Genomic DNA, 27666 nt, shown 5'->3' with positions numbered 1-27666 from the left:
AAAAGATATTTCTTTTATAGTTCCCAGAAGAAAAAAACAAACACTAGGGAAGTTCTATCTAGCAGGTGGGGGAGATGTGATGGAGACAGTGATATTTGAGCTGAGCCTTGAACAATGAACAGGGGTCTACCGAGAGAGGCTAGGGGGTGGCCCTCCACGATAAAACAACAGCACGTACAAAGGCATGGAGGCATACACATCTTGACTTTTCCGGGAATGGTGGGAGTGCTGGTGAAGCTAGAATATAGGTACATAGCATAAAGTGGCAGACGGGAAGCCTTTGGAAATCTTATTACAAAGGACGCTGGATGCCATTCCAATGACTTTGAACTTTCTGTAGGCTGCCAGTGAAATTTCCAAGCATGATAGAGTCATGTCTATCTATGCACTTCAGAAAGACAACCTAAGGTTAATGAAGAAAATGCATTGGAATATAAGAAACTGACGACCAGAGTGATCAATTGCATGACTGTTGTGAAAGTCCAGGTGAGGGGAGCTGTGGGCACGGTCAGAGTTGAGAGGCATTTCAGAGATAAAATGACAGTAACTAACTGGATGTGAGGCTGAGAAAAAGGGCTGTACCAGACACATGGTGCTATCATTAAGTGAGCTCAACATTGCAGAAAAGGGATAGGTTTGGTGGGAGTTGCTCACAGAACATGTTTAGCCTAAGCAAAACCATAGCCATGGGCTCAGATAAAAGTTAAGAAGAGGAAACCATTCCTATATTCCTATAGGAGCTGCTATCTGGAAGGCCTAGTATACCCACAGCTTTTCGACTGTGATTTTGTTTGATTTTAGGGACTATTCTTTTTCTGAATCTGAGCAATGTTAACGTGTAAAATACTCACACCCACAGCTTCAGTTGGGTGAGAAGTTATCATAAATTATATTGAGTTTGTTGTGATACCTTCAGCTTCAACAAGTGATGAGTCAGGTCAACTCCACGTGAAAGTTCCTTGCTAAGCATACAGATATTCTGAAAGGTTTCCTGGTACACTGGGTCATGGCACAGATAGGAGAAATTGAGGATGATAAGTCTTTGACCCCACCTGGTAACACCTAGTTTGAGTCAACCTGGTTGAGTACAAATATGAGAAGTCTTCTCACTCAGGTCCATGCTTGCCTGCTCCTCTGTCCACTGCTTTCGTGAAGACAAGATGAAGTTCACAGTGAGTAGATTTTTCCTTTTGAATTTACCACCATATAGTTGGGGACTGTCAATATTCTCAGATTTAGGAGGTCTGCTTCTTATGGCATCATCATGGAAAATTTGTTTTAAAAAAATTCTCTTTCAAACACATGGACACAGAGAAGGGAACAACACACACCAGGTCCTATTGTGGGGTGGAGAGTGAAGGGAGGGAACTTAGAGGATGGATCAACAGGGGCAGCAAACCACCATGGCACACATATACCTATCTAACAAACCTGCACGTTCTACACATATATCCCTTTTTTTAAAAGAAGAAGAAATAATGAAAAAAATCTTTTTTCTATTTATGTAATCATGGCATTTATGAGCATCTCTATAGAGAAGGATAATTGTGCTGATATTAGACAGCTGTCTGAGCACCTTACACTGACTTATTTTTAACAAAATGACTTTCTGCATCACCTGATTCTGGTCTCCATGCAGGGTAAGCAGTCCCTAAGCCCTAGAAAGTCCCTGATCATCCCTCATTCTTGAATTTCTCCTTTTACCAAAATTCTTGAGCATGTTCAGGCAAGATGAAAAGCGTATTATCAAAATAAGTGGGTGAGATAGACTTCTTGTCACATTTGTTACAGTAAAATGGGTCTGCAAGAAAGAAAGATTTGCCTTGTTCTCTAGCATGGCCATTTATTTAAGAAAGCATCTGAAACATGAAGCTACCACAGCATCTCTCCTGTGGTTCCAGGCAGAAGTCTGAGGGTCTAGGAGGAGGTGGACTGAGAAATTCAGCCAAAGTAACTAGTAGTGCTGGGTTTCTCACAACAGGATGCAAAGGGGCTGGAATCAGATGACTGTTTTCATGTTTCAACATTCTACGCACTGGAAAACGTTACGGCAGACTCTACTTTATAATGGGGCTGCAAATGTAAAATGATTATCTAGAGCTAGGTCCTCTTAATAGCAGCAAAGTTTAAAAGGGTCAGAGGGAGATCCAGACACAGGTTAGATCTGATTTCTCTCCTAGTTCTGCTGTGAACAAGAGGTATAAGTTTGGCCAACTCAACCCCTGAAGCTCAGTTACCTTATCTGTAAAATGACTGCATTGTACTAGTTGTTCTCTAAAATTTCTTCTGCCTCTGACTTTTTAGGAGACTAATTTTTAACTCCTTTTTAAGCTATTGGGAGAAATTTTTAATTTTTTTTTTTAAATTACCTTGACTCTCTAGAGCAGGCCTCAAAACTATTTTGTCCCAGGCAGAGGAAATGAGACTAGGTACCCAGAAGGAGGCACCCTGCATAAAAGCTCTGTGCTCTGACAACCAGTATCAGGGACCCTGTAACAAATAATTAAACCAGGTCTCCTGGGACACTGCTAGTGGCATCGCCCCTGCTGATCACTCTTGCCAGCCAGGCACTCTATCCTTGCTTTCTCATCATCGGCATCCAACCTGCCTACTAATCCATTGCTGTGGAAAGTCTTTTTTTAATAAAAAGATTATTTCTATTAGGAAGAAAACATCCCATGTTAAATAGGAAAATTAACTGAAATCATTTTCAGATGTGATTTTTAGAAGTTATAGCCATTTCAAACCATAGTATTCATTTATACTATGCTATTTATTGTAAAACTTATTCTTTTTTTTTTCCAAAGAAAATAAGACAGTTTGCTTTATTTTAAAACAGTAACTTTCTTATATTGGGGCACTGACCAAAATTCAATACTGATACAAACATGTTTCCTAGGAGGTCAAAATATGAGCCAGGTGAATTTTCTGATTTTCACTAAAGAGAGAATTTTAAACCTTATAAAACAATTAGAAACAAGTGAGTGAGAGGTAAACATCAACAACCTGTGTAACATAAGCCACAGTACAAATTTAAGCTGAATAACCAAGCCCTGTCAGTTACCCCAAATCATTTTTGTTAATATTTAGGAGAATGTACATATTTTCAATAACTTAAAAGTGAATCTTTACTCCCACCTCTTAATACTCACAAGAAGTATAACTTTCTTCTTTTACTAGATTTAAATAATCCAAATATCTATTCAAGGTAGGATGCTCTGGCATTAACTATAGCTGAGTTTATCCGAAATAGAAAAATCATGAAGACTTATAAGGCATTTAAAAAATAATCATTTATAGCAAGTCCTTGAAAGCCCTAGATAAGAAAGGCAGTTCTCTACTTTCTAATAACACCTATGGTTTATATTACTTAATGTATTTGAACAAAACAGCATTCTGACCAATGATAATTTATAGGAAATTCATTTGCCAAGTATATGTTTTATTATAAAGTTAATATTTTTACCAATCTTAAAAATTTTTAAACTCTATTCTGACATTTCCAGAAGTATTATCTTAGCAAAGTCACCTTTATGATGCCACTTATTAAACTGAAGAGAAACAAGATGGTACATTTCGGGTTTTACTTAAAAAGGGATTTGATTCAATAATTTGATTGATCACTACTTGAAAATTACATTTTCTTCCTCAGTACTGGATGGCAATGAGATGAAAGCAGCTTTCCTGGCTCTCAACTTCCCTTCTTCATCAATTTTTCCAGTTTTTCATAGGACCTATGCTAAAAATTCTAAAACTATATATCACATTAATATAACTACTTACAATTAATCAGCAATTTCACATTATCATTAAAACTTTTATGGTTAAAAAATGCAAGGTAAGAGAAGAACAAAACACATCAAACTAGAACTGAACACATTGGTAAAATAAGCGAATATTTTTTATAAGCTTGGATAGAGAAAGAAAGAAGATATAATTTTGCCATGTAACAGCAGATCATTGTTATTTGCCATTTCAGATTGTCTTTGCTGGACTTCTTGGAGTCTTTCTAGCTCCTGCCCTTGCTGACTATGTAAGTCTCACCTTTTCAAGTTTGCTACCAAAATGCACTTGCAAATAAATGTGGTACTAAATCACTCTCAATCCCTTGTAAACTTCAGAATATCAACGTCAGCAATGACAACAACAATGCTGGAAGTGGGCAGCAGTCAGTGAGTGTCAACAATGAACACAACGTGGCTAATGTTGACAATAACAATGGATGGAACTCCTGGAATTCCATCTGGGATTATGGAACTGTACGTAGCCAACATGCAATTTTCACTTTATTGTTTAAAAATAGGATTTCTTTTTAACAAAAAAATGTGCATGCTAGCCATAAAGAAATTAAAAATAAATTCTAATTACACATAAGCATACAGTTATAAGTAAAGATGCCCATTTTGCCCATCCAATTTTGTTCCCTAGAGATAACTACTGTTAAGAATTATTGCATGATCAGTTAAAATTCAAACCAATAAACATTATGTTCAAGGGATTGCGTGTATATACAACAAATATGAACATCCTTTTGCCTTGCCTGCAGATATCCTAAATAATGTTACACAACATTACTGCTTCCAAAACTTAGCCTATCTCACTTTGTTTTCAAAGTAGGTTTTATGATCCCCTTCTAAAGAGATTGAAATTGACATTTCACCTAAAACTCAGGAAATGCAAATGACAATATTAATTGGTAAGTGAGGAAAGAGAAAGAAAGAAAGAAGAAAGAAAAGAGAAAGAAAGAAAGAAAGAAAGAAAGAAAGAAAGAAAGAAAGAAAGAAAGAAAGAAAGAAAGAAAGAAAGAAAGGGGAGGAGGAAGAGGAGGAGGAGGAGGGAAGGAAGGAAGGTGAGAAGGAGAGAAAAAGAAAGAAAGAAAGAAAGAAAGAAAGAAAGAAAGAAAGAAAGAAAGAAAGAAAGAAAGAAAGAAAGAAAGAAAGAAAAAGAAAGAAAGAAAGAAAGGAAGAAAGAAAGAAAGGGAGAGAAAAAGAGAAGGAAAGAAAAAGAGAATCAAAGAGAAGAGCAAAGAAAGGAACACTTAACACTAGTTAGGAGACTCAACTCTGCAATTATCAGCTATATATTTAACAAACTTTACACTTTTAAATAACAAAGGCTTCATTGTTTCCATTTTATCTGGTCAATTGGAAAAATAATTTTTGTCTTACCTGTCTCCGTGAAATGTGAGGATCAAAGGAGACTAAAACATGATAGCTTTTAAAGTCTATTTCAGTAAAACAGACGTATATAGAGGGGTTTTCATCATACGAGAACCTGAAAATAAAGCAAACCAGTCAGATGCTCAGTTTCTGCCCTCACAGAATTGTAGTTTGTCCTCACAAATGTCAGCAATAAATATGATTGCCAAGCAGTGCCACATCCAGTGCTCTTATCCCAGCTCATCATGATCTTGGAGTTCCATTTCTCTCTGCTGGTGGAACTGACTTCTGATAAGAAAAGCTCCTCAGAGAATACATGTCTCACTATTTGCCATCTACTTTAACAGGGCTTTGCTGCAACCAGACTCTTTCAAAAGAAGATATGCATTGTGCACAAAATGAACAAGGAGGTCTTGCCCTCCATTCAATCCCTTGATGCACTGGTCAAGGAAAAGAAGGTAAAACTAAAAGGCTTTTTATTTTTGGTGAGGGGACATGTTTTACAACCTTCAGTAAATAACGAGAAGATCACAGTCATTCCCTACTGACTACAGTATGTTGTTGTGTGCAGCACAAAGGGGAAGTTATTGGTGATTGCCTGAGGGAAGGCAGCTTCTGCCACATCAAATGCTGTGGCTCACACCTACCTGTACAACTGCTGAGCAAAGCACTTGAAACCTTGACTGTTAGAGGAGCGAAGCTCTGGTCACACCAATAGGAGCCCTCAGTACTTTGTGAAGGACATTTTTCTGCAAGAGTTGGTTAGGGTTATCAGATTTAGCAAATGAAAATAGAAGATATCCAGTTAGGTTTGAATTTTAGGTAAGCAGCAGGTCTTTTTAGTATAATATATCCTATGCAATATTTGGGATATAATAAAAAAGATCCATTGTTTATCTGAAATTCAAATGTAACTGGGTATTGTATATTTTGTCTGGCCATACTAATCCAGGTGAGTGGAAAGAAGAGATCCATAATGCTTTAACATGTTTGCCTGAGTTCATATTCCTATAACTGATAAATGCGTACCTTTCGTTGACAAGGTAGAGAAAATAAATAAACTGCATTCTCAGAAGATGATTATTACATAGTCCAATCCAAGGAATCTATGATGATCAAATGAGGTCCAAGTTTCAGAATAAATTTAGCCTCAGACTTCTGTTTTTATGAGAAGCTGAGGTTTCAAACCAGCTAAATCCGTTAGGACACACAAATGTTAAGATACACAGAAGAAGCTAGAAATGGCCTTCTTCATCTTGATTATGGAAAAATTTAGCTGAGTAATACTCACTGTTGGCCTTGAATACCCCTCAAGTCAACAAACCACTGGGCTTGGCATTCATTCTCTCCCATTCTTCCCTTCTACCTGTCTTTTCCACACTCAGCTTCAGGGTAAGGGACCAGGAGGACCACCTCCCAAGGGCCTGATGTACTCAGTCAACCCGAACAAAGTCGATGACCTGAGCAAGTTAGGAGAAAACATTGCAAAGATGTGTCGTGGGATTCCAACATACATGGCTGAGGAGATGCAAGGTGAGTAGCATCCCTACTGTGCACCCCAAGTTAGTGCTGGTGGGATTGTCAGACTATCCTCACGCGTTTTCATAGTGGGCACCAGTGATGCAGGGATGGTCATCAAGGCCAACATTTGTTCAGTGCTTGCTCTGTGCCAGCTGCTGTTCTATGTGCTTTAAGTGCATTAATTCAATTGGTTCTTCACAGCAATCTTACAGGTTCTATTTTAATCCTACTTTATGGATAAAGAAATTGAGGTACAGAGAGGTCACAAAATCCTTGCCTGGGTCAATTCCAAGCATTTTGGCTCTGGATTCTGTGCTCTTAAATACGGAACACTGCCTTTCAGGTGTGAATCAAGAGTAGACTCAAGTCATATTCAAAAGAATGCATGAATGGCTAAATGAAAAGAGAATGCTAATAGAATCTATTAACTTTCTATAACTTGGACAATCACTGAATTTCTGGACATTCAAAGAATAGCTGCACAAAAACAAAGTGTCTACCTAGGGACCTAACTTAACAGCAGTTTTCCAGATCTCTGAATTGATTGATTTCATTACAACAGATAGATAAACCTTGACATTAATGCATAGCTAGTTTGGAAACCCCTACTCCCCCAATCCCCTGCAAGAAAAGAGTCCTTGAATAAACATTAATATAGGCTTCTTCTTTTCTCTTTATTAGGGGCAAGCCTGCTTTTTTACTCAGAAAAGTGCTTCACAACCAATATACTATGGATTGTGAACATTTCCTTCTGTGGAGAAAAGGTGGCGTCCTAAACAGCTTTTTAAAACCACTATGGATTTAGTCATCTGAATATGCTGTGCAGAAAAAAATATGGGCTCTAGTGGTTTTTACCTTGTCATTCTGAATTTTTTCTCTACTAGTTATGTTTAGTTTCTTTAAGTTTCAATAAAATCATTTAGCACTGAATTCCGTGTATACTCACATTTCTTACGATTTCTTATGACTTGGAATGCACAAGATCAAAAGTGCCATGTGGTGGTGGCAAGTTGTTGAAGTGCATTAGACTCAACTGTTAGCCTATATTCAAGACCTATCTCCTGTAAAGAACCCCTTCAGGTGCTTCAGACACCACTAACCACAACCCCGGGAATGGTTCCAAGACTCTCCGACTGCTCTGAAGGCTACTCTATAGTTGTTGTGCACAGTAACGTTTCAGATCAGCAAGGACAGAAATTCACTCAGAGTCGCATAAGCCAGAAAGGGTGGTTTGTTGCAAAGATACAAGAATATCTCAAAAAATCTGAGAGCAAAAAAAGCAGCTGGTTATCAGGAAGACTACATACAACCAGGAACTCTGCTGACACCAAGACCCAAGTCTGCTTCTCTCCCTGAAGCCATGTGTTACCTCTTCTCTCGTCTTCTCTAAATTTTACTTCCCTCTTTTTCGCATATCGTAGATGGCTTTTTTTGCTCATGGCAGAGAATGGCTGAACCCAATTTTCAGCCTCATCTCCCATGTTTACATGTCTTTCCAGTTCAAGAGGTAATAACTCAAGTTGAATCCCAATTCCACTTTCCTTGATCCTGTTTGGCTCAAAGTTCACAACTTCTTTTCACTGATGGCCAGGAGAGTGAAAGGTGTTAGAGAAAATAGAGACTCTAAATATTGTGTATTATAATATAAAACTGTTACTTTTTAAAAGTTGCTCCCATACATCTTTTTCAAATCCCCAGTACCATAGGGGAATATCTAATCCAGTCCCATGTCTTCAGGGAAATAGCCACAAATAATCCTAACAAACAAAACTAAAGACATTGATTCTCACCATTTGTAAAAATGCTAAAATTTACCAGTTTTTATTGGGATGAAACTGCTATATTTTTCCTCATACTGATGCTATTTCGTTACTGTTCACATGAAGTGTACTATGAGGTTAGTAGAACTTCCAAAATATTCTGAAGCCATGAGAGGTAAAAATTTATCAAAACTCCATCAAAGGTCATGGTCTTAGATAATTCCCTACTGTGAGTGAGAAAGAAATACAACTGTGACTCATAAACTGGATACAATGTCATGTACCTGACTTTTGGGAACTGGTAAATCCCATGTTTCTTAGAAGAATTGTCTAGCCCCTATTTCAGGATAAAAAATTAAATTCACTAGGAATATACAAAAATTCTACATTATATATACCTATCAAAATACATAATAGAAAAATTATAAGAATTGAGGAGACTTTAACAATTTCATTATCCTAGTTGAAGATTTTAACATACATCTTTCCATAAGCTATAAATGAAGCAGTTACAGATATAAAAAATGTTTAACACAATTAACAAGCTTATGTTAATGAACATATGTAGAACACTGCAGAATATATATCCTCTTAAGCATGTATGAAACATTTACGGCCGGGCGCAGTAGCTCACGCCTGTAATCCCAGCACTTTGGGAGGCCGAGGCGGGCAAATCACGAGGTCAGGAGATCAAGACCATCCTGGCTAACACAGTGAAACCCTGTGTCAACTAAAAATACAAAAAAAAAAAAAAAATATTAGCTAGGCGTGGTGGCGGGCACCTGTAGTCCCAGCGACTCAGGAGGTTGAGGCAGGAGAATGGCGTGAACCCGGGAGGCGGAGCTTGCAGTGAGCCGAGATCACCCCCCTGTACTCCAGCCTGGGCGATAGAGTGAGACTCCGTCTCAAAAAAAAAAAAAAAAAAGAAAGAAAAAGAAACATTTATAAGTATTGGTCACTTGCTGAGACATAAATAAAATCTCAAAAAGCTCAAATATTGGCATCATAAGAGAAGAAATTTTTCTGACCTAATTTTAATTAGGATAAAATAAACATTTTTCTCTAAATAAAACCAAATTACCCATTTGTTTTGAAATCAGGTATACTAATTCTAAATAACACAAACACTAACAAAAATTCATGAATAAAAGTAAAACACATTTAGAACTGTGCAATAATGAAAACACTGCATATTAAACCTTATGAGTAGCAGCTATAGCAATGTGTAGTCAAAAACTGGTAGCCTTAAATCTTCATTTTATAGAAGAATGGCTGAGCATTGAGTTAGGCCTTCAGTTTTACAAATGAGGGATAAGCATAACGTATACAAAATACATGTGAGGAAAGAAATAATATTGACAATTCAGAAATTAATAAAATTGAAAACAAATGTACAATAGTAGTAAAGGAATGGGGTCAACAGTTTATAAACTTCACAAGAGAAAATTCCAGACCAAGATGGTTTTTACAGGCAATCTAACAAATATTGAAGATACAAATTACTTTAAGCGTATACAAACTATTCAAGTGTATAGGGGGAAAACAAAACCAGGAGTACTTCCAACTCATTTCGTAAGAATATTATTAACTTGATTTCAAAACCTGACATGGATTGTATGAAAAAGTGAAATTAAAGAGTAATCTCTGTCATAAATATAGATGCAAAATTTCTTAACGAGATAATTACAAATCAATTGGGCAATGTACACAAAAGATAATATAGCATGATTAAGTTGGATGTGTCATAGCAATCCAAGTTGTTTTGATCATAGGAAATAATGTAATTTGCTGCATTAAAAGACAAAAATTTTATGATGTATCTCAATAGCAACAAAAAATACATAGTAAATTTGAACATTCATTATTAAAAGAAGTAATTCTTAGAAAACTAGGAATCAGAAGAAACTTCATTAAACTACTGAATGTTTAATTCAGTAGTTAAACATTTGTTTGGATCATCCCCTCCAAAAATCTACTGTATCGTATAAAGCAACAAAAGCATTCCTATTAAAAAAAAAAAAAAGATGCCTGCCATCACAATTTCTAGAAACATTTTACTGAAAGTTTTTAAAGCAAGAAAATAAACAAAAAGGCATAAAGATTAGAAAGAAAGAAGAAAAACCCATCATTCCACCCAGATGACATGATTTTCTGTGTAAAAACTCAAACAAACCTATATAAGTTATAGGAGTCAGAGAATTTAGAGATTTCTAAGTACCAAAATGACAATCAAATATGAATTGTATTTTTATGCATCAGCAGCAAACATAGAAACTTTAATTTTTTTGTAGATACACTTATAATTGCAAAAGATATGACATACCTAGGAAAAATTATTTAATAATATTTCTTAAGCACCTTAATAGTGCTATATCCATAGCACTATTCCACTATAGAAATCCATCAGCATATAAAAATGCAAAGACCCTGCCTCTTTTAGCTAACATTTTAGTTAGAAGAGACAGAAATAATGATAAATATAATTAATTAATAGTAGGATATTTGGTAGGATAGTAATTTATGCTACAACATAGTTGCATAGTATGTTTTCTTAGCATTCTAAGAAAAAAGTACTGAGCAGAGTAAGAGGAATCAAGAGTGTCAGCAGGTAACAGGCAGTTTGCAATTTTTAATAGAATATTGGGATACGCATCGAGAAGGTGACATTTGAACAAAGACTGAAGGAGATGAAGTTGTTAGCCATGCCAATATTTCTGAGGGAAAAGCATTATGAGCAGAGGAAACAGCTAGTGTTAAGGCCTAAGATAAAGCATGTCTGACACTTAAAAGTACAGCAAGGAAGTCAATGTGGATGAAGCAGAATGAGCAAAGCAGAGAGTAATAGGAGATGAGGGCAGAGGGGTAATGGAAAACTAAATCATGAAGAGCCCCTTTGGGTGTTACTCTGAGTAAAATAGGGAGACATTGCAGGAATTTGAGAAGAGATAAGATATCATTTTTCTAAGTAATAACTAGCAAAAGAAGTGCTAGACTCTTATGGAAACTTTATTGAGATGTTAAGGTAAACTAAAAAAATGCAGAGATATACCATAGCCTTAAATTAGAAGATTTAATATTACAAAATGTCAACTCTTCTCCAATCTATAGATTCAAGGCAAATTGAAAACAAATTTTCAACATATTGTGTGTGTGTGTGTGTGTGTGTGTGTGTGTGTTTGTGTGTGTAGTACATAACAAACTAAATTTAGAATATACATGGAAGATCAGGGGCCAGTTGGGAGACAGTTCTCCATGAGTTGTTGGTGCTTCTACACATCTTGTGAGTAGAAGCACTGACTGCCCTTTGCTCTTAACTAATTTTTGCAAAGATTTTTTGTATGGCAAATAGCTTTGGAAGATAGAGATAGTGTCTTCCTTTAGAGGAAAGAGCAAGCATGCTGTCTATTATAAAAGATTCGCGTTCCCAAAGCTCAGGGTTTCTCTCAGTAATGCAATCCACTGTGTGTGCAAGCATCAATCTGGGTCTACATCTTCACTTCTATCAGACTCATAGGCAAGGAGCACTGACACAAACATGCTCATGCTCATACTGCTTGCTGTGAAACGAGTAATAAAGTCCTTTGTCTCTGATCCAGAAGTCTCATGTCTTCTGTCATCATCCATGAAACGATAGCTTTCAAGTAGGATAAAATTTCAGACCCTTCTTCAAAGGGTCAAAAACAGCCAAGTTACTGCTGCAGAACAATGAAGTGAGTAAACTTGACCTATCATAATTATGACAGAGACATGGTAATTAAGATGATGTGATATGAGTATTAGGATATTCAAATTCATCAATGGAATGAAATGGAAAGCCTAGAAATAAATTCACACAACTATAGATGGCTGGAATAGGACATAGGTTGCACTCTAGGTTCAGTGGGTGAAACATGGGCTTTTTAATCAATGGTATTAAAACAATTAGGTAGCCAAATGGAATAAAAACAAACTGAAAAATGAAATAGACCTTTACCTCACACCTTATTAAAAATTTAATCCCAAGTATATTAAATCTCTAAATATAAAAGGCAAAAAAGTAGAAGATAATATAAAATAATAACTACATGAGTATTGAGAGAAGAAAGGATTTGCTAAACTTCACATACAAAATCTTAGCCATAAAATAAAATATTAATAAATTTCTCTACATTAGAAATAAGAATGTCTGTTTACCCAAAGACAACAAAAATCATGTGAAAAGACAAGCCACAACCTAGTAGAGATATTTGCAACACATAAACTAGGTAAGAGATTTGTACAAAAGTGATGTTAAGAATTCCAACACACCAATGAGAAAAAGATGAGTAGAAAAATGGACATGAACAGGTTTCTAACATTAGAGGAACCCTGAATGGTGAATCTGGATATGAAGAGATCTTAACTTCATTAGTAATAGGAAAAATACAAATTTAAACCATAGTGGGAAGATCATTGTATATCCATCCAAGTGGCAAATGAAAAAGTCTAATATTGGGTATCAAAGAGAATGTTCAGTAACCAGAAAATGACCAGAACAACTGTGAATTTATACAACTGCTTTGTAAAACAATTCAGCATTGTCTAATGAAGTTGAAGCTGTGAATATTCCGATCTAATATTTGCACTCTTAGGTATACATCCTAGAGAAACTCTTGCAGATGGGCATCCAGAAACATGTACAAAAATGTTCATAGCAACAGAGTTTGAAACAGCAAAAAACTGGAAATAACCAAATATTTGCCAACAGTAAAACAGACAAACATATTATATTTATTTAGTAGGAATACTAAACATCAAAAAAAAAAAAAAGAAAACCAGATTAATCACAGCCACACACAACATGAATGACTCTCTGGAACATAATTTGGGGCCCAAAAAGCAAATTGCACTAGAAAACATATAGCATTTATATAAAGTACAAAAACATGCAAAATAGACAACATGTATATTTTAGAAATGCATGCATTTGTGGTAAGACTATGATGAAAAACAAGGGAATAATAACATGAAATTGGGTATAGATATTAACCCCTGAGACGGGGAGAAGTGTTCATGATGAGTACGTGGAAGACTTCCAAGGTGGTAGTAATGGTCTCTCTCTCTCAAACTAGACGAGGGGAGGGGTGTTCATGGGTGTGTATTGTAACATTATTCTTCACATCTTACATGTATTTTAAAGTAGTCTTTGTACTTACTCCCAATTTTAAAAAGTTGAAAGCACAAGTAAGATCATGTTATGAAGACAAAAGAGAGTAGACCTGTGCAGATGGAAAGAAACTGCTCTTTCATTCCAACATGAGGCAGAGGCCTCTCATTGCTGGCTCAACTCAATGTTTGGTGGTTCCAAACATTCAGCCTTTGACCCATATTCCCAGAAGAGTGGTGTAAGTGAAAATGAGTTCATTCAGCACCAGGATGCAAGAGGACTGCAGAGAGAGCTCACTGTTCCTGGGCTGTGACAGGGCCAAGCCCTGCTCTCTGCAAGATTCTAAATCACCGCTGAGAAGCCTGCTGTGCACAGCTTTCCATTTGCAGTTTTGTTTGGCCTTGGGGATGACCTGAGTAACTGACACCAGGCCACGGTTCACCTTCTGCACTTGGCCTATTGGAATTGGGAGATGCAGAGCATACACAGAGCTGGCTGACTTGCAGGGTCATCAGAAGTTTTCCTGACTTCATGACCCCAAGAGACACCAGAGAGGAGCAGATAATATCCTATTAGAGACCTCTCAGAGAGCAACATTAACAAAAAATATTTTAGATAAGCCCTTGCCCATTATTACAGTATCTTTCTGGTCTCTGCCCAATTGTAGATACTATAATAATGGGCAAGGCAAGGGCTTATCTAAGAGTTTATCTGACATAACTGTATCATTTAAAACAAACCTCCAGCAATTGGATCCTTCCAGAACATTCACTAATACATTTTAACCTATAAGTCAATTTTTCTAAGGAATTTTATTTTGATAGATACATATATTCATTGAGTTTTAATTTCCCAAATATTTGAAAGTTTATAAATAATCAAGAATATCAGCACAATCAAATTAAGGCATAAGAGGCTGGCCACAGTGCTTCCCGCCTGTAATCCCAGTACTTTGGGAGGCCGGAGCAGTTGGACCACTTGAGGTTGGGAGTTCAATACCAGGCTGACCAACATGGAGAAACCCTGTCTTTACTAAAAATACAAAAATTAACTGGGTGTGATGGCGGGCACCTGTAATCCCAGCTACTCGGGAGGCTGAAGCAGGAGAATCATTTGAACCTGGAAGGCAGAGGTTGCAGTGAGTAGAGATCATACCACTGCACTCCAGCTTGGGAGACAGAGCAATATCCCATCTCAAAAAAAAAAAAAGGCGCAAGAGAAAACTTGCCAGACCTTACATTTAAATAATATCTACCCACATATTCAAACTAGGCTGAATTTGTGGCTGGCTGGTCAGAGGGGAGGGTGATCTGGTGACATGCAACTGGCTTCCAAAGTAAAGGTACTCTTGTGGAGATAATAATGTCTGTGAATTTGATCATGTATTTCCTTTTTATAATATGTACTGCATATTATTTATTTCTTCCTTTCTGTCTCTCCCTACCTCCATTTCTCTCATTTTCTTTCTCTTTCTCACTGGTTTTTGGCCTAATTGCATTGGTTAAACCATTAAGTACAAAGAAAATACAAAAGTGATAGCAGATATCCTCAACTTATATTTCTATTTTTCTCATCACTATACAGAATTCCAACAGTCAGTTTGTCATAGATACATTGAAAGATTTATTTTATCTCATTTATCTAATATTTGGTAGATTACCTTAACTTGGAAAAAAAGAAAGAAATTAATAAAATAAACTTTTAAATGTTTATATTTGAATGGATTATTTTAAATGAACTAGGAGGATAGAACTTTGCTCAGATTTTTTAATGTTCTTTCTATGATTTGAGCGTTATTAAAAGGTCAGTTTCATAATGCAAGATAAAACATTTAGCTTAATCAGAAAATGGACTTCAGCTCCTAATAAATTATTTCTAAATAACTGGAGTATCCTGCCTTACAGTTGGGGTGCAAATAATAGCTCACTGGTAATACACTCGAAACTCATTTGCCAAGATTTGCCAGATTCTAGACTTTCTCCCTAGGGCTTTGCCTACCATGTCTGTACCATCATGGGAGTATATTTGTGTCTGAAGGGCCTTCCTGGTCACTCTTAGCTCTACATGAAGCCAGAACCATACATGTCTCACTGAGCCTGGAAGATTCCTCAATGGCTGCCAGAATAAGCTGAATTGCAGCTGCTGCTGTTCCCTAAACAGAAGGTCTGGTTCTGATGCTGAAACCTAGATACTTGAAAGAGAGGCCTGGATGCTTGCTCTTGTGGCCCACAATTGAATCAGAACAAAGCTGCCCCTCCTGAAACTTGTGATTGTCAGACATGAGGTTAAGGTTGAACGCTGAATTGCCAAGATTTGTCTCCTGGTGCAGATTCCTGCCCGAGCTGCGATAGTTCAACCAGATGACTTCTGCAACCGAGTGTGTGTCATCTTAACACTAGGCAAGGCTTAACACAAGGCTCTGCCTAGTGTTAAGATAACCCCAAGTTGATCTGGGGTTTGCTTATCAATTCTCTCCTTTTTTTGTTTTGTTTTATAATTCATCAGCGTATGTTTTCTTTAATATTACTTACTAATTTTTAAATTCTTACTCTCCTTAAGTTTAATTTATCATTCCTTTTATATTAAACAATAAAACCATTTATCATCGTTAATTTCTTCTGTGTATAACTGACTTAGTTCCTTAATTTTCGACATATATTCTTGATATCATTATTATTTATTTTAAAAGCCAATAACTACATGTTTTATTACTTCAGTGACAAAAAATATTGTAGGACCATATTTTGAATTGTTATGTCATTTGTTCTTTTATTGTTAATTTATAGTTTTATTTCATTATAGTTAATGAATATGGCATGTGAATCTCCAACTGGAATTTATAGAGCTTTTCTCAAGTCTAGATCAATTTTTGAAAACATTCCAGGGATATTTGAAAAGAAGATGTGTCAGTTCCAAGATTCAAAGTAGAAGGTAAAATTACAGAAGGTGGAGTTTAATTCTCTTCCTTTGAGCATAGGTTGGACTCAGTGACACGCTTCTAGCATACAGAACATAGAAAGGAAAAAATAGTGACTTTACAATGGAGAAATCTGGCTGACACCACCTTCACCAAGTGATCAAGGTGAACATCATCAACATTCAACAGGTTGATATCTTGTGCCCTCTCATATGATGTGCTCTTCACCTTGCTCATATTCTTCTCCCAAATCCACAACCCCGGTATAATCATGGGAAAACTTCAGACACATCCAAACCAAGGGACATTTTACAAAAGATCTGATGGAAGTCTTCAAAGGTGTCAAGGTTATTGTATTTGTTTCTCAGGGCTGCCGTGCCAAATTACTACAAACTCAGTGGCTTAAGATAACAGAAATTTATTTTCTCCTAGTTCTGGAAGCCAGAAATTTGAAGTTGAGGTGTCAGCAGGGCTATGTGAGGAGAGTTCCTCCTTGCTTCTTCAGCTTCTGGTGGCATCTGGTGTTTCAAAATTATAAGTTTTTAAAGTGACTAGATTGAACTACTTTATTCAAAGATAAAGATTGAGATTTTGTTTAAAAGTCTAGATATTACAAAAGACAAAACTAAAGAAACATTGATAATGTGAAAAAAAGAAATTGGAAGGAATGTATAGATACACTTTAAATAAATAACAAAATCAGGGATGGTAATATTGTCAAAAAGAACAATTTGTGGCAAGATTAGTGAATAAAATAATAGAAGGTCCTTTATGATAACAAAACATTCAATCTACATTGAAGTCATGAAGTTTAGAAACAAAATTACATAGATTGAAGATGCATAACACCAAAAAAACTATTGTAAATGCTAAAAAAAACTAGCAAAGCTACAAAATGGGAAGATGTTTCTATCAGTTTCTGACAGTTCAAATCACGAAAATAAAATATGAAAAACTTCAATACTTAGATGTTTGCACCAGGAAGTGGAATCACCATGGAATGCAGACTCATATACATATCTGCTGGCAATAGCTTAAGTGTCACAAGCTGTGTTGCACTGACGACATGATTTTTCTGAAATGGCAAACAATTCCTGACAGTGTTCTAAACAAAGGAAATACAGCCTTCCCTAAATGTACATGCATTCCTGAAAATTTTGGTGCCTACTAAAAAGTGACAAAGTCAATTTCTTTATGTTTGAAGCAAGTTCATATCTCATCTCAGAAAATTACAAACAATCAGATGGAACACAGGACAAATTTTCATGGCATGCAGCTGTAGACACAATCGAACCAAGTTAGCAGAACATCCCTTCAAACAACTTGGGTATGTAATGTGTCCCCTGCCTTCATTCATTTCGACAACTAAAATCTCTGTGAAATCTTCTGAATTTTTTGCTTTGCTTGATAAGTATTATGTGTGAGTGATATGCAGAAAGCCCCAAAACAGAGGCCCTTAGCATAGCAGGCATGTCCCTGCTGGGCACAACTTTGGTACTGCCTACAGTTAACTTGGTCTTCTAATAGGATTCGCTAGTTAGGGGACCATTAAAGCAGCTGACACCCTTGCTATCTTCCCTACATCAGCATGCTTCTCTTGCTTGGAACAAGTGTCAAAGCCCATCACACCCTGCATGCCTATTACTCTTGAAAATCCAGATGTCGTGGGCAGAGTCAGACCTTGCCCAGGGGCAACTGCCTTCAATTCTGTCTTCTCCTTTTATGAACACAGTAGTATTTGTGTCAAGGTAGAGGTCTGGCCAGAGGCACCCTCAGTGTTGGAAACATTCCCACTGAGCCAAATGTTTTCTTTACCAGGTTGTTGGTGGTGCTGCTGAAGTTAGGCTTGGGCAATGGCCCCTTTCTTGCATACCATGGCAATTCTCATCATAACCTTGTTGCTGAAATGTCTTGCAAGTTACCGGAGTGAAATGGAAACTGGGGCTGTTGCTTCAGTCACCTGCTCTCCTGCTGGCATGGACCATGAATCATTTGCAGATTAGAGGTTTGACTGCATCTAGATCCTCCTTGTCCTGCTTTCACATCCAGCCCCATTGGGGCTTAGCTGTAAGTCCCATTAATGTACTGTTCGAGTACTGTTTTCGTTTGTTTGTTTGTTTTTTAATCATGAGCTCATTGGTACTTCCCTCAGACCTGTCCTTCATTATATTATACGTAACAAAAACTTTTCAGATTTTGGCTTTTCAATAGCATCCTTCATCTATTCTACTGCTAGGACAAATTTTTACTCTATTTTTGTATTATTTGTTCAGTTCAAAGGGAATATAGAAGAGAGGAGAGTTAATATATAGGCTTAAAATGCTGCTTTGGCCACAGGCTGGAAAGGGAGATGAGTCAATGGCAGACCCCACCCATGGCCTTGTCAAGAGGCTTTGAGGGTCTGGCCGGTGACCAGTGGGACTGGTACGTGTGATAGGGCTGTGGTGACCCTGAAGCTGAGGAATGGGAGGGGCAATTGTTGAGCTGCTGATGTCTGTCTTTGGTCTGGCTTGGCTGCAGTGAACAATGGCCATGTTTAGCAGTGACCTGGACAGACTGCAGCCAGATTCTAACAGAGGCAGGCCCCACATGCATTTTTTATTAAAAAGGCAAAAAAAAAAAAAATTAAATCTCATCTATCTAGGTCTTAGATATGAATTAATAATTTATTTTCCAGAAATATACAGATTTGCTCATCTACCACCTGTTGGATGAAGGTATGCGTTTCTCCACCATGGGGGTGTCATCTGCCTCTTACGGCAAGAAGTGGCGAGGGCAGATGCCATGATGCCATACAGAGACTGAGCCTTAGCAAGTCAAAGGGACTCTCTCAGAACCACCCGGGCCAAACCAGGACCTGGCCCCAGGTTTGGCTCTCTCTCTCTCTGACTCCAGTATTTTCCTCTCAGACATTTACTCGAATATCATTCAGTGGGAAAGCAAACACGGCTTATGAAAAAAAGAGCTTTAATTTGCATCAATAACAAAAGCTAAGTCTTAGATGAATGCTAAATCCTTTGTTCTCATTGTCAAGAGTACCAAGCGCCAGAGCTTTGGGGAGCACACATGCGTGCCTGCGCGTGCATACACACACACACACACCACACACACACACACACACACACACACACACACACACACACACACGAGAGCTAATCTCAGTGAGACCGACGCCCTCCCAGGCCTTTTGAGTTCTTTAGCTAATCGCACAAGGCGGTCAAATCAACAATGCTCTCTTTCATTCTTGAGCAATGGAGATGGGTCCTCCCTACTCAGCTTTTCATCTCTTCAGTGGAAATTATTCAAGAAACAGTGAAACACAGTGCAGCAACCTCCTTCCCAACCCACACACCCCCCAAGATCAAAACTGTCAGCAATCTGTAAGACTTCCTAGGTGTTTGGCCACATCTGCCTATGATACCCGTGTGGCAGACAGTGTGGGGTGGTGGATTAGCCAGAGCTGGATTCAAAAACTGGTTCCTAGCTAAGTTAATTAACTGCTCAGGGCCTCAGGGGGGAAATGGAGTTAATAATGCCTACTATTGTCAACTATTACAACAAACTACAAAATCTTAGTAGTATTCAATAACAAGCATTTTGCACCCATCAATGGTCAGCTAGCTGGAAACTAGCTGACTGAGGCTGGACTTGGCTGAGCATCTCTGCTTCAATCTCTAAGTCCATCTGGCTCCAGTGTGCCCCACGTCCCTCATTCTGGGCTCCAGGTGGAAGGGGCAGCACCTCCAGGGAGAAGCCCTTCTCGTGGAGCATGGTCTACCACATAAATCCCTGTTTGCATCACATTTACTTTTATCCCACGGGCCAAAATAAGTTTTATGATCAAGCCAAAAGTCAAGGTGCAGGGAAATAACCCCTTTGTGTACTTCTCATGTGAAAGGCACTCAACAGTTAGATGGCAAAAGGGGGTGGTGAAGAATTAGAGCTGAAAATCCAATCTGCTCTACTACCGCATAGGGTTGTTGAAAAGATAAAATGCAATGATGTGTGATACATATTAAGCATTTAATAACCATTTGTGTCATTTCATTACACACACTCCAGACCCACTGCTATAGTGCCCTGGCTGAATTCTTTTCAGGCTGTGGGAGGCAGTCAAATATGGCTTCCATCAATTTCTTCCCTTACTTTATTGTCATGCTTTTCCATGAATCAAAAAGTAGAGTATAATTCTCTTCCTTCAAATCCAAGCTAAACTTTGTGACTTCCCTTGGCCAAGATAGAGAAGCAGAAGTGACAGTCTGAGACTCCTAAGGTTAACACATAAGAAGACTTGTCACCTCCGCCTGAGTCATTGGAATGCCCACTTTAGCACCACTCCCTCTGAAGCCCAAAGGCCAAACTGGAAGAAGCCCAAGCCACATGGGGAGGCCACATGTACATGTCAAAATTTACAAACCCAGCTGAGCTTCCAGCCAACAGCCAGCATCAGCTGTTAGTTATACCAGTGGGCCACTTGAACTTCCAGCCCAGTTGATCCTTCAGATGACCAGAGTCCAGCTGATATCTTGCTGCAGTCATATGGGAGACCCCAAATGAGAGCTTCCCAGCTGAGCCCCAGTCAGCCCTCAGAACCATGGGAAGTAATAAATCATTGTTTTAAGAAATCACGTTTTAGGGTGGTTTATTTTGCAGCAGTAGGGAGGCAGAAGGCTGGCCAATGCTAATATTTCCACTGGTCACCAAAGCCATGCAGAACCCTGGAGGCTAGAGAATCTTCTCATCCCCAGACTCACCAGAGTTCCTTCTTGGTGTTGGTCCTGTCTCCCCTTTCCAGGGCTGCTTTTAGCATTAGCTCAGCTCCCTCTCCAATCCCTTTCACTTCAAAGTGGGGAAGGCGTCCATGGTGTGGGAGGTAAACAGAATTAGTTTGGCAGCAACTCACTGAGAGTGGACACATGCAAGTTCAAGCCTTTCCAGGGGCTGAAAGGGGGTGGCTGTTCAGAGTTCTGATGCATGTACGTTTCCCTAACACTCCTCATTCATGGGGACTCAGAATGATTCAGACTTAAGGTGAATTGAATTGACTCTTAGACTTGACTAGTAGATGATCTTTGCATTTGAGCCTAAATGTACTTGATGCCATATTCAAGAGGCATCTGATAATCTGATTCACCAGAATTCTGCACTGACTTCTCCTATTTCACAAGCTCTGGGGAAGACAAGCATATAGGCAGGCACATGAAGCTCTACAGAGTGCCTGAGAGCCACTAAAAGTCCCTGGCAGATCTCATGGGGCTCAGCTCCCCATGAGACTCCCACCCATCAGAGCATAGGGATGTCCACAGGAGCCCAACAACGTTCTTGGAAACCAAACGCAATTACAACAGTTTTATTCAAGTGACTTCTTCCTGTTTACTTGCTTTATACATTTGCTCTGCAAAAATAATTTTACAGTAAATAAAGCAACAACCCCTTGTTTGAATTCAAGGACTTTCATCCCTTTTGTAAGTCAAAGGAAGAATCCCTGTCATCCACTTACCGAAACATGAGGATTAAACAGTCATTTAAAGGATTCAAAGGAACTAGACAAATTGCAAGTTGGTGACACAAAAATCAACATCCTGCAGTAGAATAAAGAAATAACAAAGCCAAGCACTGTGTTATGAATGGGATTCAGAAAATCTAGTTCCTAGAAATTTCAGTCATGGAAACAATTGCAAAAAAAAAAAAGGATTATCAGATTCAAACCTAAACTTTCAAAACTTGTTCAACTCCTCACCTTCCCACTTACAGACTTATCGGCAAGCTTTCCTTTGTCTCAACGGGTGACATGGACAAAGGAGCATCCCAGCTCTATCCTTTACAGCCACATGGATTTTTAACAAAGATATTTGACAACTGTCAGATTTTCATTCACAGAATGAGGAGCATAATATCAGAATCACAGTTGTGAGTCTTAATGGAACTATGGCATTCATGTAAGCCTTTAACAGAGTTCTGGTCATACAATAATTCATTTCTTTGGTCATTGCTAACCCCTGAATCCAACTCTCTCTAGCTCTCTTTCTCTCTCTTTCTGTCTCTCTTATTGCCAGCCTCTACATTTCCTTAGCTTCCTTTTCAGACAAGGATATCTACTTAACTCCCAACTTAAAAAAAATCACACAAACAAGCAAACACAAAAGCTCCTTCAACCTTGTATTTCTTTCCTTACTGCCAACTCTAACCCAGCTATTGCCCATTTTATAGCTTCACAGTTAACTTTTTACACTCACTGTATCTACTGCCTCCCCTTCAATTTACTGTTTGTTTTTGACACTGTGTGATTTGTAACATTTACTTTTGAGCTCTTATCCATATGAACATTTTTCATAGTTGCCAACATAAGCTCCATATATTGTACATTTATTTTTTGTGAGAATGCACAATGATATCACTTTCTCATGTTTTACAGGCTTCATGTGCTTTATTTGTGATGGCTACAGAGACTTTGTTACCGATCCAAAACTTATTAAATCATTCTCATAATGATGAGTATTATTTTACATTTTAATTATAACTGTTAAGTGGTGTATGTGCGTGTGTGGTGTGGTGTTTATAAAACAAAGAACACACAGAGCAATTTATAAACATTGAGGCAATGTATTATATGTATATATAATTTTTACTGTGTATGTATGCATGATTTATGTATATATATGATTTTTAGTGTTGCTTTCAATGTTTATAAATTACTCTGTGTAGTTTTTTTTCAACTTTTTCAATTTCGTCAACATTATTTTATAAACGTCTTCATGTATTGATACCTAGTTCATGTGATTGTCACTTTTAATGGCTTAACATTTCATTGTGCTAATAGCGCATTAGGATGAAGCAAACTTAGCAGGATTCCTTAGCAGAACCATTAGAAAAATCTAAAGCATCTCTTTTTTTAAAATACTGTAAATTTTTGGCCGAGTACAGCGGCTCATGCCTGTAATCCCAGCACTTTGGGAGGCCAAGGCAGGAGGATCACTTGAGGCCAGGAGTTAGAGACCAGCCTGGCTAACATGGTGAAATTCCATATCTACTAAAAAATACACACACACACAAACAACCGAGTATGGTGGCGGGTACCTGTAATCCCAGCTACTCAGGAGACTGAGGCAGGAGAATCGCTTCAACCCAGGGGGCAGAGGCTGCAGTGAACCGAGATTGCACCACTGCAATCCAGCCTGTGTGACAGGGTGAGACTCTGTCTCAAAAATAAATAAATAAATAAATAAAAATAATGAAATAAAATGCTGTAAATTTTTACTCCAAATAATAAATGTGCATAGTTTAAAAGTCAAATTGTCTTTAAGGCACATAACAAAATGCTCTCATTTTCTATCTCACCATTCTCCCTGTCCCTAGACCTTTTCAACTATTTCAACTAAATCTTGTCATTTCTACATTGCCATGTTTCTCAATGATATGCATACACTGATATATTTTGATTCATCAATCTCAGACATTATCTATTGACTTTCTATTTTAGAAGTGAGGCTTAGCTCTCCAATGTCAATCACATCGAGGTAGCTATTATTAATAATTTCTCTTTTCCCTCTTGGTAGTATCCTTTTAAGAACCTTCTTTCTCCTTCTCTCTGGAATGGCTGTTCTCCAGGCCATCTGCACAGCCATCCCCCTAGGGTGGCCCTTTACTGTCATCCTAAGAATTCCCTTTGCCTTTCTCCTGGGTTGGTGTATTAGGCAGGGTTCTCCAGAGAAATAGAACCAATAGGATATGTGTGTTTGGAGACTGAGAGAGAAAGAAAGAGAGAGAGAGAGAGAGAGAGAGAGAGAGAGAGAGAGAGGTGGGGAAGGGAAAGAGGAAGAAAGATACTTATTGTAAGGAATTGACTCATGCAATTGTGGGGACTGGAAAGTCAAAAATCTGTAGAGCAGGCTAGAGACCAAGGGAAGAGTTGAATTCTTACATTCTCAAGTCCCAAGGTGCACTGGAGGCAGAATTCCTTCTTCTCCACAGGAGAAGGCCTTTTCTGTCAAGTCCTTAAACTGATTAGATGAAGCGCACCACAAAGGACAGGTAATCTGCTTTACTCAAAGTCCACTGATTTAAATATTAACACCATCTAAAAAACACTTTCACAGCAAAATGAAAACTGGTATTTGACCAAACAACTGGCCACCATAGCTTAGCCAAGTTGACACACAAAGTTAGCTATCACAGGTGGGTTCCCTGTTTTCTTGGTATCAAGTCTTCCTTTCTTGCTTTCCTCTTTCATTTTGGTGCATCTCGTCCAGCACCATCTTGAGAACATATGCATGGCAGGTAAATTTCTTGAGATCTCACATATTGGAACATGTCTTATTCTACCTCAACATTTCATTGACAGTTTGACTATGCATGGAAATCGGGGTTGTAAATAATTTTTCTCTATTATCTGCTGGCTTCAAATGTTGCTGTTGAGGAACCCAAGGTCATTTTAATTCCTGATTCTCCTTACATGACCTGATTTTTCCCTCTAGAATCTTACAAAACCTTCTCTCTGTCCCAAATATTCTGAAATGTAATAATCAGCTTGGAGTAGGTCTATTTTTAGCTTTATTCAGGGAACTCAGAACATTTTTTCAAACTAGACACTCATGTCCTTCGTTCTAAGAAATTTTCTCCATGATTTTTTTTCTTTTTTAAATCAACTTCTATTTTAAGTTCCAGGGTACATATGCAGGATTTCCAGATTTGTTACAGAGGTGAATGTGTGCCAGGGTGGTTTGCTGCACAGATCAACTCATTACCTAGGAATTAAGCCCAGCATTTATTAGCTTTTCTTCCTGATGCTCTCCTTCCCCTCAAACCCCTGATAGTCCCCAGAGTGTGTTGTTCCCCACCTCCCCATGTGTCCATGTGTTCTCATTGTTCAACTCCCACTTATAAGTAAGAACATGCAGTGTTTGGTTTTCTATTCCCATGCTAGTTTGCTGAGGACAACAGCTTCTAGTTCCATCTATGTCCCTGCAAAGGACATGATCTCATTCCTTTTTATGGCTGCATAGTATTCCGTGGTATATATGTACCACATTTTCTTTATCCAGTCTATCATTGACGGGTTTTGGGGTTGGTTCCATGTCTTTGCTATTGAAAATAGTGCTGTAGTTAACATATGCATGCATATATCTTTATAATAGAACAATTTCTATTCCTTGGGTATATATCCAGTAATCGGATTGCTGGGTCAAATGGTATTTCTGCTTCTAGATCTTTGAGGAATCAGCACATTATTTTCCACAATGGTTGAAATAATTTATATTCTCACTAACAGTGTAAAAGCATTCCTTTGTCTCTGCAACCTTGCCAGTATCTGTTGTTTCTTGACTTTTTAACAATTGCCATTCTGACTGGCGTAAGACAGTATCTCATTGTGGTTTTGATATGCATTTCTCTAATAATCAGTGATGAGCTTTTTTTCATATTTGTTGGCTGCATCACTGTCTTCTTTTGAGAATGTCCTTTGCCCACTTTTTGATTGGGTTGTTTTTTCCTTGTAAATTTGTTTAAGTTCCTTGCAGGCTCTGGATATTAGACCTGTGTCAGACTGATAGATTGCAAAAATTTTCTCTTATTCTGCAGGTTGTCTGTACACTCTAATGATAGTTTCTTTTGCTACACAGAAGCTCTTTAGTTTAATTAGATCCCATTGGTTAACTTTTGCTTCTGTTGCAATTGCTTTTGTTGTTTTCGTCATAAAATCTTTGCCCATGCCTATGTCCTGAATGGTATTGCCTAAATTTTTTCCCATGGTTTTTATAGTTTTGGTTGTCACATTTAAGTCTTTAATCCATCTTGAGTCAATTTTTGTATAAAGTTTAAGGAAGTGATCCAGTTTCAATTTTCTGTATATGACTAGCCAGTTCTCCCAGCACCATTTATTAAATATGAAATTTGTTGTCCATTATTTGTTGTTGTCAGGTTTGTCAAAGATCACGTGATTGTGCAGTCTCATTTCTGAGCTCCCTATTCTGTTCCATTGGTCTATGTGTCTGTTTTTATGCCAGTACCATGGTGTTTGGTTATGGTAGCCTTGTTGTATAGTTTAAAGTCAGGTAGCGTGATGCCTCCAGCTTTATTCTTTTTGCTTAGGATTATTTTGGCTATACAGGCTATTTTTTGGTTCCATATGAATTTTAAAATACTTTTTTCTAATTCTGTGAAGAATGTCAATGGTAGTTTAATGGGAATTGCATTGAATCTATAAATTGCTTTGTGCAGTATGGCCATTTTTACGATATTGACTCTATCCATGAGCACGGAATGTCTTTCCATTTGTATGCTCCCTGATTTCCTTGAGAAGTGGTTTGTAGTCCTCTTTGAAGAGGTGCTTCACCTTCCTTGTTAGCTGTATTCCTAGGTATTTTATTCTCTTTGTAGCATTTGTGAATGAAAGTTCATTCATGATTTGGCTGTCTGCATGCCTATTATTGGTGTATAGAAATGCTAGCAAATTTTGCACATTGACTTTGTATCCTGAGACTTTGATGAAGTTGTTTATCAGCTTAAGAAGCTTTTGGGCTGAAACAATGGGGTTTTCTAGATATAGGATCATGTCATTGGCACTCCCTCTCTTCCTATGTGAACACCCTTTATTTCTTTCTTTTGCCTGATCTCCCTGGCCAAAAACTTCCAACTTTTATTTTAGGTTCAGGGGTACACGTGCAGGTTTGTTACGTGGGTAAATTGCATGTCTTGGGGGTTTGGTGTGCAGATTATTTTGCCACCAGATAATGAGAATAGTACCCAATAGGTGGTTTTTTGACCCTCACCCTCTTCCCCTGCTCCACCCTTCATTAGGCTCCAATGTCTACTGTTTCCTTCTTTGTGTCCATGTGTACTCAATATTTAGCTCCTGCTTATAGGTGAGAACATGCAGTATTTGGTTTTCTGTTTCTGCATTAATTCACTTAGGATAATGGCCTCTAGCTCCATTCAGATTGCTGCAAAGGACATGATCTCATTCTTTTTATGGCTGTGTAGTATTCCATGGTGTATATCTGTGCCACATTTTTTCCCTTTATTTTCCCTGTTCTCCCATTCTATGATTATATTATTCAGATGTTGGACCTCCTGCACTTGTGCATTATTTACATTTTTTCTTCTCTTTTTCATTGCATTGTCTTTTTTGCTCTACTTCCTAAAAAAAAAGTCTTCAAGCTTATTTTTCTAATATTCTGTTGTGTTTTT

At 37.8% G+C, this 27666-nt stretch overlaps 1 protein-coding gene across 1 annotated transcript; it reads left to right on the top strand.

Annotated features, from left to right (window-relative positions):
- The first annotated feature begins 1116 nt into the window (after positions 1-1116).
- Positions 1117-7836, top strand: GKN1 (gastrokine 1). Its single transcript, XM_005575693.4, has 6 exons — positions 1117-1172; positions 3980-4033; positions 4122-4259; positions 5507-5617; positions 6545-6692; positions 7362-7836. Exons 1-6 carry the CDS (start codon positions 1119-1121, stop codon positions 7454-7456), a joined length of 600 nt encoding a protein of 199 aa, XP_005575750.3. The 5' UTR covers positions 1117-1118; the 3' UTR covers positions 7457-7836.
- Positions 7837-27666: the final 19830 nt, after the last annotated feature.

The sequence above is a fragment of the Macaca fascicularis genome, chromosome 13, assembly GCF_037993035.2.
Source record: "Macaca fascicularis isolate 582-1 chromosome 13, T2T-MFA8v1.1".
Classification (NCBI taxonomy): Eukaryota; Metazoa; Chordata; class Mammalia; order Primates; family Cercopithecidae; genus Macaca; species Macaca fascicularis.
This window is presented reverse-complemented; position numbering and strand designations above follow the sequence as displayed.